General features: G+C 43.8%; 1 protein-coding gene across 2 annotated transcripts in view; it reads left to right on the top strand.

The window, feature by feature from the left end:
* Positions 1-20,008, top strand: part of ARHGAP10 (Rho GTPase activating protein 10) — a 127,234-nt gene that overhangs the window by 53,891 nt on the left and 53,335 nt on the right. For both annotated transcript variants that reach the window (XM_054172633.1, XM_054172634.1), the window contains exons 12-18: positions 92-134; positions 1,402-1,467; positions 7,451-7,525; positions 12,820-12,907; positions 13,720-13,778; positions 16,423-16,528; positions 17,150-17,309. In XM_054172633.1, coding sequence (XP_054028608.1) covers positions 92-134; positions 1,402-1,467; positions 7,451-7,525; positions 12,820-12,907; positions 13,720-13,778; positions 16,423-16,528; positions 17,150-17,309 — 597 coding nt within the window. The remainder of the gene's footprint in view (positions 1-91; positions 135-1,401; positions 1,468-7,450; positions 7,526-12,819; positions 12,908-13,719; positions 13,779-16,422; positions 16,529-17,149; positions 17,310-20,008) is intronic.

The following is a 20,008-nucleotide window of genomic DNA, read 5'->3' as shown; positions in this document are numbered from 1 at the left end:
TTGCTGGGCATTGAGACCTGGGGGTGGCTTGTTTCTGTTTTCATGACATTCTTTAAAATGATTTCTGTTGTTTTTACTCTTCCTGCATTAGCTCTTCATCAGTGTGAGCAGAACAAGTGCCAAACGAGAGGGAAGTAAGTACCTGAGTTACTGTTAAAGCTGGGTTTTGTCCACATCTTACAACTGAGAAAGGCAAAGGTGAATTTTGTGTTGATCCAACACAATTGTGTTTTTCACTCTAGAGACCTGAATGTGTTTTGTGGATTTGTAATGAAAAGATTTTTGACAGTAATGCAGTTTAGTACTTATGTAAGAATTGTAGATCTGGAGGTGAGCTAGAGAAAAACTCTGGTTCTGTCACTTTGACTTCCATTTCAAGCGTGAGGTAAAGGGGCTCAATTTGTATGTAAATGCATCACAATTTCTTAATCCAGCTTGTGCACACACATCTGTTAGAATGCACGAGGATGGCTTTAAAAGCAATTACAGCTGAACATGAAGGTCAGCAAAAAACCTGAATGCATGTCTTTAAAATGTAAATCATGATCTGGAAGCAGAAGAGATGGCTTGCTTGAAATGTTAGCTTTCCTCTCTGTGAGTAAAGCCAGCGATCCTTCTTGCATTAGCAGGCAAATTGTGCTTGCTTCTTTCTTCTCTGCTGTTCAGTTGTTGCTTAAACTGGATCTTGGTGTCGTTGTTAAGGGAAGCTTGGCCACAGATTTTTATTTCTGTGGTGCCAGACCAGGCCTGCAGGAGCAAGACAGACAGATGTCTGGGGGAGGGCAGCTTTACAGTGTAAGCTCTCAAGTGAAGTTTTGATGTGAAGAAGAAGAATGAGATAGGAACAGCGAAGGAATGCTGGCTCTCAGCTGTTGTCCTGCTAATGCATCTGCTTTTATGCAGTCAGATCATTAACTGCTGTGAGAGGATGTGCATGTGCCCCACAGCTCTAGTGTGGGAATTTCTTTGGCTTAGGGTAGGACTCAGTAAAAGCCCTGCTGCTGCTGATTATGTTTTTTCATCATAAGCACTTCCTTGTCCCATTCGGTTAACTCTCTCAGATGTTGTCGATGTTGCAGTAAGTGCTGCTAAATTCCATTTGGCATCTGCCAACATATGTACCTAATCAGAGATCCCATTCTTCAAAGGCTGCTGCTGTGAACACATTCAGTCAAGCCACTACCACTAGAATGAGCCTTTGCTTGGCCTAAGCAGAGCTAGGCAGCAGAAAAGGGACTTTTTTCTAGAAGAAGCAGTGAATGTTCCTGTTCCAGAGCAGCTACAGTTGTGCCTGGGAAGTGCTAGCTATGAGATTAAGCCCAGCCTTGTTTTTCAGTGAAAGACATCATTTTAATGGTGCTTTAAAACTGTTAATTTTTCTCTTTTTCCCCTCCCTTGTAGGTGCACAGTTGGATAAGATAGGGTTCACCGTCATCAAAAAGTGCATCACTGCTGTTGAGACACGAGGTAACGATCAGCCCTACCTGTGTGCGGAGGGGTTGGAACAGCTGCTCTGCTCTTAGATGAAGGCCTGGGTGATGTAGTCTCCTGCACATCTCTGGGAAAGACTCAGCATGGGAGACTTAGCACTGGGGAGGTGTCCCTGCCCATGGCATGGGGGTTGGAACTAGATGATCCCTGAGGTCCTTTCCAGCCCTGACAAATTCTGTGGTTCTGTGGTAATTAGTAAGACCAAGCAGCCTTTGTGATACTGGGGAATTGGGCATTTCCAGAGGAAGAAGTATCCAAAACCTCTTTTCTTCTGGACTCTTTTTTTTTTGTACCAGTCCTGTGTGATGCATTGAAGATGTTATTCCAGACCATATTCTATCTGCTGTTGTTTTTGTTCATTCTGTTCTTTTGAATATTTTTTCAAACAAGGTTTGCCTGCCTCATCACTTTAAACGTTTCACTTGCTGGCAATTACCATCTGGGTGTTTCAGCTGGGAAACACTGCAGATAAAGCTGGCATCCTACAGATGAGTTGCCTTCACTGCAAAACCCTGCTTTTGGTATAGAATGGATCTTCTCTTTGCACTGAATGAGGCAGATTTTATGAGAAGGGTACCATGTGTCATGGAACAAAAGGCTGCTCTTGGTCTGCAGCACAGTGCTGGTTACCTTACGATACCTTGTGAGTCATGCTCACAGTGAGCATTTGTCTAAATGTTGGTTCATGACCTATAGGTGCATTCAAATAGTGTTCTGCAAGTTGTCTTCTTGGGTCAGATGTGTGGTCAAGTAGCCTGCTTGGGTTAGATGTAGGATTTCCTCTCATGGCTGTGTGTGGATAGATTGAACCGGGTGTTGGTTCAAGTCCACTCTGTTCTTTATGTGTTGATTTACCTGTGTAAGAAGGTGCAGAACATATGCCCAACCTCACTTAACGTTGCTTTTCAAGATAGATGACAAGCTTGCAGAGATCAGGAGCATGTGTCCCCAAAGTGGCGTCTGCCCTGAAGCATTCTTGGAAGAAAAGTGAAGTTACCAAAGTTAGCTGCAGTGTTTCCTGTGTTTGGAAACCTTGCAGCTTCACTACCCCTTGTACACATCCTTTCTAAGACTTGTGTTCAGTGGAGTGCTTTGTGGTAATTGCTACCAATGAAAAGGATTTTTATCTGTTTGCTTAGTTTTGGGGAATACTTAATAGAATAAAATCAGTATTCAAAAAAGATTTCTCTCCCCAGGGTTTCCAGACCTGCCAGGAGCTTGGCAATCCACTGAGCTCTCTTCCAACGAACTTGCTTTTTGAGCATTGCTTTTCAGGCAGCTGTTGATGGTTTGCTGCTTACCAATCCTGAGCTTAATATTAACTGCATTTAAAGAAAAAAAAGCCTAATAAACTAAATCCTGACTGCATCCATGAGAATAACTGCAGCATTCCTGCAGGATCAGTTTCTGTTCTCTGCAGGACCTCCTACTGATGTCGTTTGAGCTACACAAATGGAAGGCCAGGAGAACGTTCTGTTGTTCTCTTCAGAAAGATGTGGCCAAATAGTTGTTTGATGAAGAAAATTCATCTTTCAGGCTGTAGATTGGAGATGCCTATGCTTGTTCTTAAAGCAATTTTTACTTGATTATTTTACTTTAATAACACATCAAAGGCAAGTTATGCTCAGCAGAAGAAAAGAGGACAGATGCCTCTTCAGAGACTGTGCTTGCATGCCATGTTTTTATCTCTTGTAATCATAATGGGTGTGAGGTTGGCGTGGGTGGGGAGAGAGGACAGTCTAGTGTGGGTGGAAACTGAGAATAGTCTTGTCATGTCATAGCACAAGTCTGGTATTGAGAGAGTGTAGCAGAGATACCGAACGTAAACTTGTCAATGGCTGGATCCTTTCTTGCTCAGTTAGGTTCCCTTTCCTACAGCTGAAGAGGGGATTCACTGGCTCTGAATGAAGAGCAGCATCAAAAGCAGTGCCTTGGTTAAGTGCACGTGAGCCTCTGATTCGGCCCTGCCTTACAAGGCATTGTGCTGTACCTGGCAGGAGACACTGAGCCATCAAGGGCTGCTGCCTGTCTCTCACCTCTTAGCCCCAGGCTGGCTGCGTGCACTCTCGGGGTTTGTTTCTGAGAGAACCTTTTGGGATTCTCCTGGGAATATTGGATTTATAATTCTGGACTGAGAGTGATACAGCAGAGTGAAAGCTGGCAGAAACATCCAAGAGCTGTGGAGACTCTGAGCAGGTTTTCGTGTGCAAGTGGTTGGTCGTACCTTGTGTGATGAGGATGTGGCAGGTGTTTGCCAGAGCAGTGTTTGTCTCGGGTTCAGGCATAGTGGAGCTGCGAGTCGGAGCTGCAGAGAGAGATGGCAGCATCGAGCTGTCTGTCTGCTCGGCAGGAAGAAAGATGGTGAGGAGGAACTAGGAAACCTTTGCACGTAACAGCGAAACCCTGGCATTACCTTGAATTGAGAGCGACACTTGTATGGCTGCTGCTGTGCTTGATAGCCAAAATTACCTCTGCAGCTCTGGTGCTGGTCTGTGTCAGCCCATGCGCGATGCCAGCCAGGGAGCGAGCTTGCCCCCAGACCTTGCTTGCAGCAGCAGAGATGAGTGGGTTTGCTTACAGTACCCGCGTCTTTCTAAGCGTGTTTCACAGACGGTGTACCTGTGCCAAGCGCTGGTATCAGACAGCCAAACACCTTGAGGTGATGTAAATATGAAGGAAATTGTGCTGCAGAGCTCAGAGTTGCCAACAGTGAGTGGCTGAGCCGGCAGACACAGCATGGCAGACAGCCTCTGAACCCTGCGAGGCTCTAGTCGGTGGTAAGCTATTCCTTGCAGTGAGTCATCTTGTCAATTGTGTGCTCTAAATGCCAAGCTTTATCAGTCCTGGATGTGCTGAAGATCTGAAATGTGCAGATCAAATCAGAAATAGTTCTGTCTCAAACCAGGTTTGTCTGTTTTAAATAAAACATCACTTAAGAGCATGTTTAAAGGTATCATTTAAAGCCACGCTGAAATATTATATTCCTCTTTGCACTTCTGGATGTCTGCTAGCAATTAGCTGTGCTTTTTCAGGTTGATGAAGTTGAAACTGATCAATTATCTGATAATTACTATCACAGACTCATGATTATTGCTGGAGGATTGTAGGAGTTTCAATGCCGCTGTCATTTCACAGACTCTCTGCATCGTGTCTGGTTTAATATCGAGCTGTAGGTTCTGTGGTTTGACCTTAATTATTTTTAAGCCCATAAATGTATGTTTGGGGTCAGCACACTTTGGTTCCCTCTAAGCCTTAATGTTAGAAGCACAGGAAGTCACAAAACAAGTTCTGAGCTGAGCCAAAGCAGAGCTGGCTGTGACAGGATTTCTTCAGCGTTTTGGCTTCTCGCGTACGATGCAGAAAGCTGCTTCTGGTGCACCAAAAGCAGCGGAGGACATCGTATTGAAAAGAGTGTGATGCATTTTGGCAGAGCATTGAGGAGCTTGGTGTTACTTTTGTACCAGAATTTTCCTGGATACCTCTGAGAATTTGGAAGTGAAAAATAATTGCTGCTCTTAAGAGAGATTCCTAGTGCAGCCTTGTTTGGAGGGAATCGAGGGCCAGGGCTTTTTTAGTTCTTTTGGTTTGCTTTGCTTGGTTTCCATTGCTGACAGTCTTAAGTAGTGCATAGAATGCTCTCACACTGTTAGAATCATAGCATCTTTGAGGCTGGAAAAGGACTCTAAGATCATAGAGTCCAACTGTAAGCCTAACTCTACCAAGTCTGCAGCTAAACCACGTCCCTCAGCACCACATCTGCACGTGGTTTAAATATCTCCAGCAATGGAGATTCAACCACCTCTCTGGGGAGCCTGTTCCAGGGCTTGACAACCCTTTTGAGGTTGTCCAACCTGAACCTCCCCTAGTACAACTCAAGGTCTTTTCCTGTCAACCTATCACTTCCTGCTTGAGAGAACAGACCAACCCCCACCTGGCTCCAGCCTCCTCTCAGGGAGCTGTAGAGAGCAGTGAGGTCTTGACTCAGCCTCCTATTCTCCAGGCTCAACATCCCCAGCCCCCTCAGCTGCTCCTCCCCAGCCCTGTTCTCCAGACCCTTCACCAGCTTTGTTACCCTTTTCTGGACCTGCTGCAGTACTCAGTGTCCCTCCTGGAGTGAGGAGCCCAAAACTGAACACAATATTCAAGATGTGACACAGCATTAAAGGTGTTGTTCTGGGGATCAGTGGAAAACTTACTTGATTGGGTCGATAACTTCATATTTTGAGAAGAACAGTATTGTAGCCATGTAGCTCAGTTTTGTGGTTCTTATGTGCACAGCTAAACTGGGAACATACTTTAGAGTCATGGGGTTTGATGCTCATACTGGAGATCTGGCTTGTTCTGTTAAGTTGAGCCAGCTCTGAGGATAACATCTACCTTAAGACCCAGCATCATTACAGTGATTCCTGCATCCCCAGGGAAGCAAAAGAGCCAGTTCTGCCCAGGTGGAGCAACTGAGAGTAGCCCCTGCTACCACAGTCCATCAGCTCCTTGCTGGGAGAGAGGATGGAGCAGCACTAACAGGGAGTTCAGCAGGCTCCCAGAGATCTGGGGTGGCTGAAGAGGCTGCAGACTGAGAGGATGAGGAGCGGGTGGGAGAATAATAATAAGTTGTAGCAAGGCTAGGCAGGAGGAGGTAGAAAATGTGAAGTTCTCTCCAAAGTATTGAGAATTATTGCTGTGTATTAGGGTTGTGCCAGACAGTAATTCATTAAAAAGCTAATGGTTTTTACATCCTTCATCTAATATTTATTTGGGAAGAAACTTTTTTTTTTCCCTCATATGACTGGTTTTAATTTTCCTTCTCTGGGTTGGAAGGGTTTGCTATTGAAACTGGGAATTCTCTACAAGTCTTCCTTTGTTGAAGGATATTTTGAATAAGAATACCACATAATCTGTTATTTCAATGGCTTTCCTTGGAGGAGGTACTCTGTGGCCTTTCCACTCTTCCAGGCCAATGTGAATGTAGAGGTAGAGTATGGTGATGTTTGTAGATGGCTTCTCATGTGGCCTCTCAAACATCTGTGTCAGCTTCAGGACTGCAGTATTTTACCTCCCACTCTGAAACAAAGCAGCAGACACAGGCATAGCTCATTTTGCCCTTTTTCTTCCTTGCCCCCTCTCTCCCTCCCGTTTTCCTTCGTTTTCTATTCCTATCTGTACTTCCCTGAGGACAAAACTGGATATGGTGAAAGAAGGCAAAAACAGGGGAAGGAAAAGGGTGGGCAGGTGAATGTGTGCTACAGAAGGACACAGGAATGACAGGAAAGTGGTCCAGGGCCCAAAGGAAATGGGAATAGAGGATTGAAAATCCTATGCTGGTTATGGCTGCTCTACTCATCCCAAGCACAACCAGAACCAGATTCAGTAACCTTTGGTAGTGCCTCTGGACAGAACTAGGACATGGACCACAATGGGTTGGAATGAGGCCTCAGATAGCAAATGAAAAGCTTTGGTTTGGAGGACTGGGAATGGGCTCAAGTTTTTCTTTTATCCAAACTCTTTTTGCCAGCCACATAGTTGGAAAAAGGCAAAATTATGTTTATTAAAGAAGTCTTAAATTAGCACTTGTTGGTTCAGTTCTTGCCTGATTAGAATGTGGATGCTGAGGTAGCCAAATGTCATTAAAGAAGGTCTGCAAACAGCCAGTGATGTTTTTACTGCTTGGTTTCTGGCTTTCTTCAAGCAAAGGTTTGCCCCTGCTTGCTTCTGCTCCCAGTTCCTGAAGTGAAATGGAGAGATATGAAACCTTTATCAAAAGAGCACAAACTTACCTTAAAAATGCAGGGGAACCAAAGGACTCTTGCAGTACTTCATGGTGTTGTTCTCATGACTATGTCAATACCATGCAGCTTGTCTGCCTTGCAGCAGAATTTGTTGCCCGGGGAAGAGTTTGACTGCTAAATCTGACTGTGACTGACCTGCTGCCTTTATGTTTTTATCTCCTTTTGCCTAACAGGTATTAATGACCAAGGACTGTACAGAGTTGTGGGGGTGAGTTCAAAGGTCCAGAGACTTCTGAGTTTGTTGATGGGTATGCCTCTATTTTACAATCTTTTGTTGTTGTTGTTTTTGTTTTCCCTTGCCAGTGATTTATTTCATGTCGGTTTATTGTCAACATTTGATTTCTAAAGCAGCTCTTTACAGGGGCTGAATCTAGTTTGCTTTTGTCCATGCCAGTAATTCCCATGTCATTGCTAAGTTCCCCTGGGTTAGCAAGACCAAGACCAGTTGGTAGAAGTAAGAGTACCACAATGGGAGATGTGGGAGCAAACCATGGGCTTTGTGCAAGGTTGATGTTAATGGGGCAAATTCAAGGAAGTTTGCGGTTCATTGCTTCATTATTTGAAGCGTCCACCTCTCTTCACCCACGGCTGAGATCCACAGGTGCTAACATGCCTGTGCCTGCCTTCAGTTGATCACTGTGCAAAATAAGGCAGTTGAAGCCTACTAGCAGAGAGCTCTTTGGTTTCAGAGGAGGAATATGAGATACACATTAATAATAACTATGTGCAAGGCAGGAGACAGATGGAGAAAAGATTTGTTTTTATAAACTTAGTAGTACAGCTCTTACATATGGGTAACATCTCAGACTGTCTTATACCTAGTTAGCCATGTGTAGCTTGTAAGACTTTTTAGTTCTTTATTTTATTCATAAGTTTATTCTCAGTAACTTTCCCCCCCACTTTTCTTTCTGTAAATTTTGATGCATCTTTAATCCCAGTGACTGTAGTTCTCTTGCCACTCTGCTGTCCCCTGGCAGGGGTGGTGGAAAAAAGGCATTGGCACCCAGATGAAATCCTTCCTCTGCCTGGTACCTCTCACCAAAGCAGTAGCCATGACTGCAAGATGTGCCATGCTTCCCAATTCCTTGTCCTGAGCACTGACAGTACATGCAGTCAGACAAGACCACTGGGACTAGTTCATTTTTATAGAGCTTCCAAACCTGTCACTTGACAGCAAAGGTCTGATTCTCAGGGATTCATTGGTATGCAAAGAAGCTTGTTTGCAGTTTGCACCAGGCTCTTCTCCAGAACCATGCATGCTCCATCTGTGCTGATAACACAGTGTTCTTTGGCACTGCAAACTGGAGGAAGCCAGAAAGTGAATTCATTTCATTACCCCAGACATTATGTGAATGACAAAGCGCTTTTATATTATATGCTGCTGTCAGTTCAGTGCCACCTGTAAGACTTTCTCTTTTCCTTGCTTCAGTTTTCGAGCAGGCTGTCTCCTCAGAAGTGATAAGACATCAGGCCCGAGGACCTGCGTGTCACATCAAACTGTCATCGTGACCTTGCTAAATTTTAATTGATGATAGCTTACTTTTAATCAATATTAACAGCACCCCAAAGTTCTCCATTAGTGCACATAAACCTGTCTGTGTCTTGGAAATATTGCAGCAAAAGGCTCTTTTTGGAACTGCAGGCTGGGATTAATAAAAATGACTGATCTGGAACAGATTCCCATGGCTGTTTATCTGCGGTGGAGCTAGCATCAGTAAATAATAACCATCTTTAGCTGTTGACCATAGGAAGCATGACGTGTTATCACTCAGAGTCTTGCTTGAGTGCATTTGATATCTCCAGCTGTTTTTCAGTTCTGTGCTTGCTGGCTCAGCTTGGGCGTGCAGGTCTGGCAGGCAAATTTTCCTCTTTGCCATTAGTGGTATCCAAATTAAATAGCCTCAGGTTGCCAGTGGTTCAGTAGCAGCTGGAAGAGTTTACTGGGGATTCCAGCATCTGCTTTCACTTAGTTTTTTGGTGTTTGTTTTTTTTTTCCCAAATGTTTTCTGTCATTCCCAAGATTCATATATTTATTTGAAGTAGGAAGAGTGCAGTGATAGCAAGATGAGGCAAAACACTGAGCAGAGAAAAGTTAGGGTGCAAGCAGGTGCTCTTTTTTCTGGTGACTTGTTGAAAGTGATCCTATCTGTGCTCTTTATCTGTCTGTCCTCAGAGAAGAATAAAGAGGGTTTCTTTTTGATATACAGCGGTACAGAGAATTCAGAATGACTGATTAATCTTTAATCCTTTGTCTCTGGGTATACTCCTAGGTACCCTTTTATATGAAAGACCCTTTCAGAATCATCAAACCCTCTTATTAACTTTGGGTATTTTAAAATGTTTGATAAGATTTCAAAGTATTTTAAGCTACCTGTCGTTGACCATGAGGTTCACAGTGTGGAAGGCCCAAAGAGGGAAAAGAAAGTTTTCCAGATGGTAACCAGGGACATAATAGCTTGTAGTTCTGTCTCTCTTCCAGAATATTTGCTGTAGAATTTGGGAAAGCAAGCCAAGTGACCATGGGCAGACCAATGTATGCTCTTCTGAGGCTCTGAAAGCACAGGTTTTAATCTCTAATGTAAGGGTAAGAGTCAAAAGAGGTCTTGTGTAAAATGAGGCTCAACAAATAAATACACAGTTCTGCCTGGGAGTTAAAATAAGTTAACTTTGTACTGTACCTAGTCCTCAAAGTCACTTGTGACTGGCATTGTCCTATGGTGGTATCTGTTGCAGCAATCATCTTGTCTTAGTTTAAATAAAGCATTTGGTTAGGAAAACAAGGGAAGAGATGTCTCTGATAGCTCAATTCTCACCAGGGATACAGAGCTGGGACTTGCAAAGTTCTGGGATTCTGTTAGAAGCAAGTCAGAGTGCAGCCAGCCATTGGGAGGCTCAGTCCTTGAAACACACCAGGGCCCAGTTCCTGCTTCATCTGTGATCTGCATGACAGAGCTGCAGGGGCTCATTTCAGACAAGCTGCCTACAGACAAACTCCTGCATAGGTCAGCTTCATACAGACTCTTATTCCAGGTGAAGTAACTGTCAAGCACTTGGAGTTTCTACTGATGAGTTTGCTTTGAATTTCTGATTCTGCCTGGTGTGAAAAATGCCAGACATTATATGCTGTAAAAAAAGGAGTTTGAGCTAGCTCTGCCTTTTCCAAACCAGCAAGCAAGCTGCAAAGCAGTTGGACTTATTATTTTGTATACAGTAAATGGCATTATGCATACACTCCTGCAGTGGGCATATTGCACAGGAAACCTCCTAACCTAGTTTAGTCAGCTGGACTGTTTGTATAAACTCTACCTCCCTTATTGTCAGAAAGATTTGCATAGCATTTAGAGCTGGTCTGTCAAAAGCTGTTGCCCAGATCTGCACAGTTATCTTTGTATGCAGAAAGTTGCCATTCAGTGCACAGGGGCTGCTGTGTGAACAAGAATTCATTTCTAGAAGCCTGGTTGAAGATCCATTTCACAAAGGCCTGAAATGTAGGAAGCAGAGGGGAAAAAATGGAGCAGGAAGAGTTGAATATATGGAATGATGTGGCACAGAGCTATGCAGAGCAGCTGTCAAACCCAAAGTGCAAAAATTGTCTTCTACAATCAAACCAGGGATTGGTTTGCTTTGGCAGCAGGGCCAAATTTTGTTCTTACTTGGTTTATGGTAATTTTTTTGTCTGTTTGTTGGTTTTGTTTGGTTTTTTTGTAGGGTTGGTTGGTTTGGTTTAGGTTTTTGTCCCCCCCCCATCCCAAGAGATAATGAAAATGTTTCAGCAGTGCTTTCTACTTCAAGAGACTTGCTTTGGAATTCAGCTGTTTGATCCTTTTCCTCCACACATTCATCAACAAATTTCACATATCTGAATGTGTCCTTTGACTGTCAAGGAGCTTATGAAGCAGATAGTGGAAAACTAGATATTACACAGTGATTTAGTAAGAAACCCTCCCTAGGTTGCTGTAGGCTCTGATGTGATGGCAGTTTTTATTTAATTAATTGAGGAGAAAGATTTTCTTGTCAAAAAAGAGGATTTGAACAGAGAAACAACTCACATGCTAAAGAGGGGGAGTGGGGGTGGGGAAAGATACAATCTCAAGTATTCCTGAGACAATCTGGAGTATTTTGGGTGGTGGTTGGCTGGGAACAACTTGGTAGGAAATGTTATCTGACTTGTATTTTCAAATGAGATTTAAATAATTGATATAACGAGGGAGAATATTCAGTTACAGGAATAATTGCTTGGCACAGCCTCTAGAACAGAATTATTTAGTCCCTGTAAAAGGACTGCACCTTTAATCAGGGACCCTAATTTGGTTTTTTAAAACGTGCCTGTCACTTGTCTGACGAGCCAAGGAACAAATGACTTCTGAGTTGTATGAGCTCGTCAACACGTAATCTCTGCCTGCTGACTGAGGGAAGCGTGGAGCAGTAACCACAACAGAAGCTTTAAGCACCTGAATTTATCAGCTCGTTTGGTGTGGGGTTTTTTGTTTGTGTTTCTGGTTTTGGGTTGTTTTTTGATGGCAGAACATTCCAGTGTGCTGTGTTGTTTCCTATCTTCTGTCAGGAAGCCTTGCACCTGATGGGTCGTTCAGACCTGCAGCAGTTCGATTTTTATCTGTCTTGTTGTAAGACTCTACCAACCTGGTGAAAAGAGAGGAGTCTGTCAGGAGTGAACCTGGCAATGGTCAACCAAACAAGTATATTTTCAGGAATATTCAGGCCATCTAGTAGAGGAAAGAATCCTTTTCTACCTTTGAAGCACCTCTCAAAGGTTTCCATACAGTAAGAGGTTTCACAGTGCACTTTGGCTACTTCCATCACCAGTCTAAAATGACATTTCACAAGCAACCCTACAGAAAAAATGCAAAGGGATTTGTCAGTGTCTTCTCCTCTTTTCTTTCATCACTCAAAATGCAAAGATGTTGTGCTTAGGGGGGCTCTCTCCTAGGCTGTTTCTGTACATCTCTCCCTGTTTGTGTATGTTGTTCTGGTTAATTAAAGGTGTGAAAATATCAATTGCTACAGAGAACTTTTTACATGAAAGCGGTTTTTAATCCTTCATTAAAGAAAGAAGTCAACAGTAAATACTTCTTAGAACAAAATGTGGAAATAGAATTTGTAAAGAGCTTTGAGTAATGGCTTTAAACTGGAGGAAGCTCAGTTCAGATTAGATATCAGGAGGGAATTCTTCCCCACAAGAATGGTGAGGCACTGGAACAGGTTGCCCAGGGAAGCTGTGGAGGCTTCCCGGCTGGAAGTGTTCAAAGCCAGGTAGGATGGGTCCTTGAACAACCTGGTCTGGTAGGAGGTGTTCCTGCCTGTGGCGGGGGGGGTTGGAGTTGGATGTTCCTTGTTTCCAGCCCAAATCACTCAATGATTCTATGCTATTAAGTCATCTTGGTATTAACTAATAAGAAGGACTTATTCTATGTTTATGTGAGCAAATATATGATGTCCAGACTCAATGTGTTTGCAGTCCATGTAATGCATACTTGGAATTCCCTTTGTTCATGTCCCTTTTCTCTTTCTGATTATTTTCTAGATGCAAAAACTTGCAATGAAGTTGACCTGGAGAACTCTGTAGATTGGGAAGTGAAGACAATTACAAGTGCTATGAAGCAGTATCTGCGGTAAGCCTCTCTCTCATCCATTCATTCCTTAGCCTTTGCTTTCTGTGTTTTAGTTCTCCTATGGAGTGTGTTAGGCTGTGTTACCTACAGCAATGTGCCCAGGTAGCCAAGAAGGCAAACAGCATCCTGCCCTGAATCAGCAGTGGTGTGATCAGCAGGACCAGGGCAGGGATTGTCTGTACTCAGCGCTGGTGAGGCCACACCTTGAGTCTTGGGTTCAGTTTTGGGGCCCTTGCTAAAAGAAGGACATTGAGGGGCTGGAGCAGGTCCAGAGAAGGGCAATGAAGCTGTTGAAGGGTCTGGAGAGCAGGGCTGGAGGGGAGCAGCTGAGGAACCTGGGGGTGTTCAGCCTGGAGAAGGGAAGGCTAAGGGGAGACCTCATTGCTCTCTGCAGCTCTCTGAAAGGAGGTTGGAGCCAGGTGGATGTTGGTTTCTTCTCCCTAGTAACAACTGATTGGATGAGAGGAAATGGCCTCAGGTTGCACCAGGGGAGGTTTAGATTGGACATTAGAAGAAACTTGTCCACTGCAAGCGTTCTGAGAGAGGTGTCCCTGGAGGTGTTTCAAAGAGGTGGAGATGTGGTGCCAAGGGATGTGGCTTAGCCCCAGCCTTGGCAGTTAGAAAATGGTTGGACTGGAGGATCTTAAAGGTCTTTTCCAACTGAAATGGTTCTGTGATTCAAGGGCTACTGTAGCAATGGTTGCCTCTAGAACAAGGGTTATACTACTGTATGTTAAAAAGGCTTCCTGCTTAGAGTAAATACAGAGAGGAACAAATATAGCTACGTTTGTTTTGTCACCCTTGTTTTACAGAAGCCTTCCGGAGCCACTGATGACGTACGAGTTGCACGGAGAGTTCATCGTTCCTGCCAGTAAGTATCTGAGAGCAGCTCACGCAGAAAGCTTTGCTTGGAGTTCTGTTGTGGCTTTAGTAGGGTGCTGCAAGTGCAACTTCAGGAAAATTCTTCAACCCACTGGGAAAAAAAGGGAATAAGCAATGATAAGTGCCTTAACAACCCATAGCTGAAACCAGTTTTCAGTTCCAGTGTGTGCCACATGTGGTCTGGCTACGGACAGGCTCATGACAGACTCAGCTGAGTGCAGGTTTTTCTCTTATGGAAAAGAACTTTTGGGTAGACACTGTAAGCATTCATTCTTGCTATCTCAGTTCTACAATGATATACTTGGGCTGTGAGCTTTTGATGTTTATTTTTTATAAATTCCATTTATGAAGAGCATGAAGCTCAGTAAGAGAAAATAAACTAATTGGAGCTCATGTGAATCCTCGCAGCACAGCCGCCTGACCCTTGTTTCCAGCCCCTTGTTAGCTCTGTCTGCAGGCTGGTGTGAGCATTCCTCATACATTAGCAGAAGAAAGGAAGGAGCAGGCCGGATTACGCTGTGGCAGCTCAAATACAGACTTGGAGAAGGCACAGCAGCATTTGTAGCTCAGCTGTATGATATCTAATGTACATGGAATTGTTTTTGAAGAGGATGGAGGGGAAACTCTGTAAGAGAATTTTTGGCAAACTATCAAGCAGATATTTACCTAAAATTCCCTCCCCCCCCCCCCCTCTTTTTTCCCTTCCCAGCCTGTAGCACTTCTGGCAAACTGTGGGAAGCACAATTAAAACAAACTTCAAGACAGTTGTTTTATCTTCTTTGCATTGCTGTAATGACTTTCCAGGGCTGCAGAATGCCTTCGCTCCTGGTCCTCAATTCCAAATGAGATTTAGCCCATGAAATCCTTTGCCAAAGCACAGGTGAAGTGCTCAGACAAAATTCAGAGTGCTCACCCAGATCCTGCCTGCCCATTTGTGTTGCAAATTCAGTGTTCAAATCACTTCTCGACCTACAAAGTTTTGCCAGCAGTTTCTCGCTTTATTTTCCTTTCTCTGTATTTTTAGCCTCCTTCACTAAGGGAGCTCAGTTAAAATTGCAGGTTTTTAAATGCACAGTGTCCATAAGCAGCAAACACTTTGGGGTTTTTTTAGAGCACTTGATTCTGTTGAGTGGGGAGGGAAATTTAATCAACATTGCAGATCTGTGTTCCGGTAAGCTTAAAAATAGGTAGTCAGTGTTGTTTCCTATGTTGACTATAAAAAGCCAGCAAGGAATCGCAAGGAATATCCTTTTCTCTGAAGCTATTGAGGAGGGAGCCAACATTGAAAAGGTTTTCCTTTCAGTTTTCTTTTCTTTGTACATATCACTGTAGACTGAAACCATATAAACTTCGATTGCATCTTGTGATCAAGTTGCTCAGCCATTCTGTAATTAGAGTCTGTGATTTCACATCTATGTAAAACAGTCTTGCTTTAAAGAAGGCTTTTGTGTTTCTAGCTGTCTGAATTTTGATTAGCTGACTAGAAGCTAAACATTTTACATTTTGGTAGCCTTTTTTCTTGCAATCTGTGCAGGGATGTTTGCGGCGAAAGAATAAAGAAGCCCCAACCCTAAAATCTGTAGCAATATGCAGAGAAAGAGAGAAGCAAACTCTGCAGCAATATGCACTGAAGAAACATGGTGATATTTTATAGCAAATAGACTCAACAATCTAAGTTGCTTGGGAGTAAAATGGGTCCCGAGTAGTGGTCCTTGCGTTCAGAGTAGGTTCAAAGTTTTGCTCTGCCGCCTTGTACTAAGTGTTGGTACGTACAAAAGAAATGCTTCCACTCCTCTCGCTGCAGCTTTGGCTAAGCTGTAAAATATTTTGTAATGAGTCCAACTTTGAGAAATAGGAAGAGGGATTATTTTAATCTTTACAGATCCTTAAGTTGATCTTTGTACTTGTGAAACCTGAAGGGGACAAAATTATTCATCTCCACATGCAACAAGAAAGCAAGCAAACAAAGCTCCATGCTTGCTTTTTACTCTGTCTGCTCTGTACTAGAGGCAGGCCGTTGTTCTTCAGGGCCCTTTATCACAGTTGTCTCACTCAGAAGGTTTTTTTGCATGATTATTCTTCTGTGTCTTCAGAGGTCATTAAATTTTCTCTTTCTGAGCATATGAATCCTCTGCAGGCTTTCTCTTCCACAGTTTCCAATACTAGATGGTATAAATGCAGTCTCATTAGCTGCATGGTACCAACAAACCTGAATGTTAATGATGAAGACAATCAGTTAATGGTGCTGAAATGTAAAGTAGTCCAGTTCCAGTCTGTAGCACGCTGGAACGTAGCTCCTTACCTTGCAGTATATTCATGAGCAGATGAGTCCAACCCAGCAAAACAATAACTACATCTGTCAGCTTTTAAAAATAGATGAACAAAGGCATCCTTTTGCAGGTGGAGTGAAAGATGAGTTCAGAAAATAAGCAGATGAGTTGATAATTGTAGAGCAAGTTTTCTTGTGACAACAAAGCACATATGTTCAGCATTGCTAAGTTTGGAGATGCGCAAGTGAGGCGAAGTGCGTGCAGTATGTTTCCGTGCAGAGGTGGGAGAAGCTTTGTGTTTCTGTGGGGTCTACTTCATTTTCACTTCATTCTGAGGTAGCTGCTGATTTCTGTGTCCCGTAGAAAGTGGGAGTCCTGAATCTCGAGTTAATGCCATCCACTTCTTGGTCCACAAACTCCCAGAGAAGAACAAGGAGATGCTGGAGATGTTGGTGAAGCATTTAGCCAAGTAAGTGTTGTGAGCTGCTTCCCTTCCTGGGCAGAGCTCCGGTCCTTACCTTCCTTCAACTACAAAGGGCCTTGGTTGCGTGTAGCTGGCGCCAGAGCCCATGGTGATGCTGCCGTGCGCGGTCCCAAGCACCAAACGTGCCGAAGCAGGCGGGACGCCGGGCTCGGGCAGCGTGTGCTTTGGCGGCGAGGGCAGGAATCGAAGCCCTTAATGAAGCCCTGTAAGTATTTACTTTAGCAGCTCTGCCAGCAGCTGAGGGTTTGATCGAAGCGAGAAAGGCAATATTATACTTTCTTCTCACAAACGCTGGCAGAGTGAAGAGTGGAGATCTGTTAGCAAATTTAAGCTGGTTACACACTTGCCCTGGTCCAAGGCTAAGTGCATTTTATATGTTTAAGTTCAGTAAGAGTGCTTTTGTTTTTCCAGTTGCCAGTGGAAGAATGGCCTTGCTGCTCTCCAGAGCTCAGCAAGACTGCGTGTGAAGAAACTATGCACAAAACAAGCTTCTAAAACATAGATTAAGGAAACGTAATGTTTTCATTTGTAGGCTGTGCTTTCCAGCAGCCATGGAAATTTTTCATAACCCATTTCCTGTTTTTTCCTTCAATTCTTCTCAACAAGCGTCTCAAAGCATGCCAAGAGGAATCTAATGACCGTGGCGAATCTGGGGGTCATATTTGGACCAACCTTAATGAGGCCGCAGGAAGAAACTGTAGCAGCCATCATGGACCTCAAGTTTCAGAACATTGTTGTTGAGATCCTGATAGAAAATCACGAGAAGGTAAAGTTGTGTGTGTGGAGCACTGCCTGAAAGAGTCTGCCAGGCCTTGTGGGGAGAGTGGAGTCAAGTGAGCTTAATTCTGAACAACATCATCTACACCATGCTTCTGACTGTACTCGAGGAGTATTCCCCTTTGTAGGAAAACTGGCATTCCAGAATGCATAGCTCCTGGCAGTAGTGGTGCTTCTGTGTCTGTTGTTCACAAATACATTTCCATTACAGGTTTAGTTTATATTTTAGTTTATATTTTAGTTTTTCTTGAGCTAAAGGGATACATGACTGAAAAAGAGAAAACTCGGGCTCAGTTTTCAGCTCTTCCGTTCTGTACTGTTCCCAAAGGCCTGCAGGGACAGGGTGAGGGGCAATGGCTTCAAACTAGAGAAGGGCAGATTTAGATTGGATATCAGGAAGATGTTCTTTACTATGAGGGTGGTAGGACACTGGCTCTGGGCAGCCTGATCTAGTTGGGGGTGTCCCTGCTGACTGCAGGGAGGTCAGACTGGATGAGCTTTGGAGGTCCCTTCCAGCCTGGACCATTCTATGGTTCCACTTTGACCAGTCTGGATTGTTTGTTCTATGTCTTCATCTTTCTCAAAGTTCACAGAGTGAAAAAACCACCCAACTTTACTGTACTCTGAATTTTATGGGCAAAAAGCATTTTGAGAGAACCAGGTATTAACATTTCCTTTGTTTTCAGCTGAATTTGTGTTATTTTAAGTCTTTGCCTTTGAGATAATACTGAAAATAGAAGCTGCTGCTGCTGTGGCAGCTGCCAGTTACTTAGGTGCCTCACACGTACAAGATGCTGTCCAGAATATCACTGCCTGTAATCTGGGGCCTGGAATTAAAATAAAGAGGGAAAAAATAGAAAGGGGGGGGGGGGAGGGGAAGTTGTTTACTGGTCTCTTTGAGTATTCCTTTGGGAGTCGCTTGTGGTCAAGCTGACTCCTGGCAGTGGACGTTTGAGGTACTTCGCTTGGGCAGGGAGGACAGGCAGCATCTCCCTTGCTCTTGTTGTCCAAAAAAAGCTCTTTGGGAAAAATTCCAGGATGTGCTTTTTCCTCTCTTCTTTCTTCAGCACTCTGAGCATTGCAATAGTTATTTCTTGTCAAGGTTAACAGTGTTGAAATTGGCTATCAAAGTCTTATCTACTCTAAGTGACATCTGTCTCAAGTTTTCCTGACGATGTGATTCGAGTGCCTGCCTGAACGATAGACGCTGGGCATAGATTCTGTTAGCAGAGCTGCAGCCAGCTGGTGGGCTTTGTTGGCTTGGCTGTAAAGCTGCCCTCACACACACTTGCTGAGCAGATATGGCATTGTTCTGGTGGAGAAACACCGTGCTGTGGATATGGCTCAGGTTCTGAAGCCATAACTGTTCCAGGAAGGGTTAGCCATGCTGTATTCCTTTTGGACCTTGTAACTCAAGCTAACCCTTGCAGCGAGCTCGTGGTTTTGAAGATTTTTCAGTGATCACCCAAATTCCAGTAAGTGGAGAGTGTGAGCAGAGCCAGAGTGTTTTAAGAACACCCTTCAGGTTGAGTTATGCTTACTCAAATCACAGGATCCCTACAGACTGGCACCACCTTGTCCTTGTGTCAGCTCAGTCACATGTCTTTGAAAACTGGACATCAGTTTCATGCTTGAAACACTGCTTGTAGTGGTCTTCCTTGCTCCTCTGAAAATGCAGAGAAGCAGGGAATGGAAAGTGCATCCAAATGGTGCTGCATAATTCTCCATAACTCTTTGGTTTTATGCCTTCTTTAGAACTAGAGGGCTGTAAGGTGGTTTGTTGGGGTTTTTTAAGAGTTTCTGTCATTTCATTGTCATTTCTAACAGTGAACTTGCCATCAGTGGTGTGCCTGCAGCAACTTCTCCCACACTAGAGCTGCTTCCAAGATAGAAAGAAGCCCCAAGTGTGACCTCTGTATTTATGGCCAAGGCAATGCAGAGGGGTGTGTTAAGGCATTACAAAAATGTTGTCACTGAATTAAATCTGTTGCTTTTGCAAGGGAGTCTTCTTCATTTAGGGCAGGCCAGGGACCTACTCCTAATGGCCAGCAGAGTTATTGTCAGTCTAGTGTTCATTTTACATTGTTGGTTTGGATTTCTACGCGCTTCAGACTTTGTGAGAGTCTTGCATTTATTTATAGCCCTGGTGAAGCCCTAGCAGAAGTCACCAGCTGTGGGTTAAAATACTTTCAAATGTTTCATTCAGCCACTACTCTGCCTCTGCTAATTTTTAGCAGCTTCTGCTAATAGAAGTGAAGTTTGGAACTGCAGAGGAGTGATGGAGTCAAGATGGAGGTACACTGACACAGGCAGACTTGAAGCAACGCTTCACACTCCACGCATGTGTAATTTATGTCTCTGGCAGCCTGCAGGGAGGCTTTGCTTTTCCACTCTAGCAAATGGAATGACTAACAAACTTCCAAACTGTAGAAGCAATAGCCCTCAACATTTCTGCTTTAAATACAGTCACTTGGTAGGCAGAATGGTAAAAAAAAAAGGGTTCTGATTCCTCAGATGTGTTTAAATTCCATCAACATTCATTATGCCTTGTGTGGACAGCTTTACTGAGGGAGATTCACAATTCATTTCTAGGAGGAAATGTAATTAATTGGGTTGCTAGCTTTGAAATCCTGGTGCAGTCATTCCACTGTCATCACTCCACTGAGTCCTAATTAGAGAATTTCTGTG

This window comes from Dryobates pubescens, chromosome 24 (assembly GCF_014839835.1).
Source record: "Dryobates pubescens isolate bDryPub1 chromosome 24, bDryPub1.pri, whole genome shotgun sequence".
In the NCBI taxonomy this organism is placed as follows: Eukaryota; Metazoa; Chordata; class Aves; order Piciformes; family Picidae; genus Dryobates; species Dryobates pubescens.
This window is presented reverse-complemented; position numbering and strand designations above follow the sequence as displayed.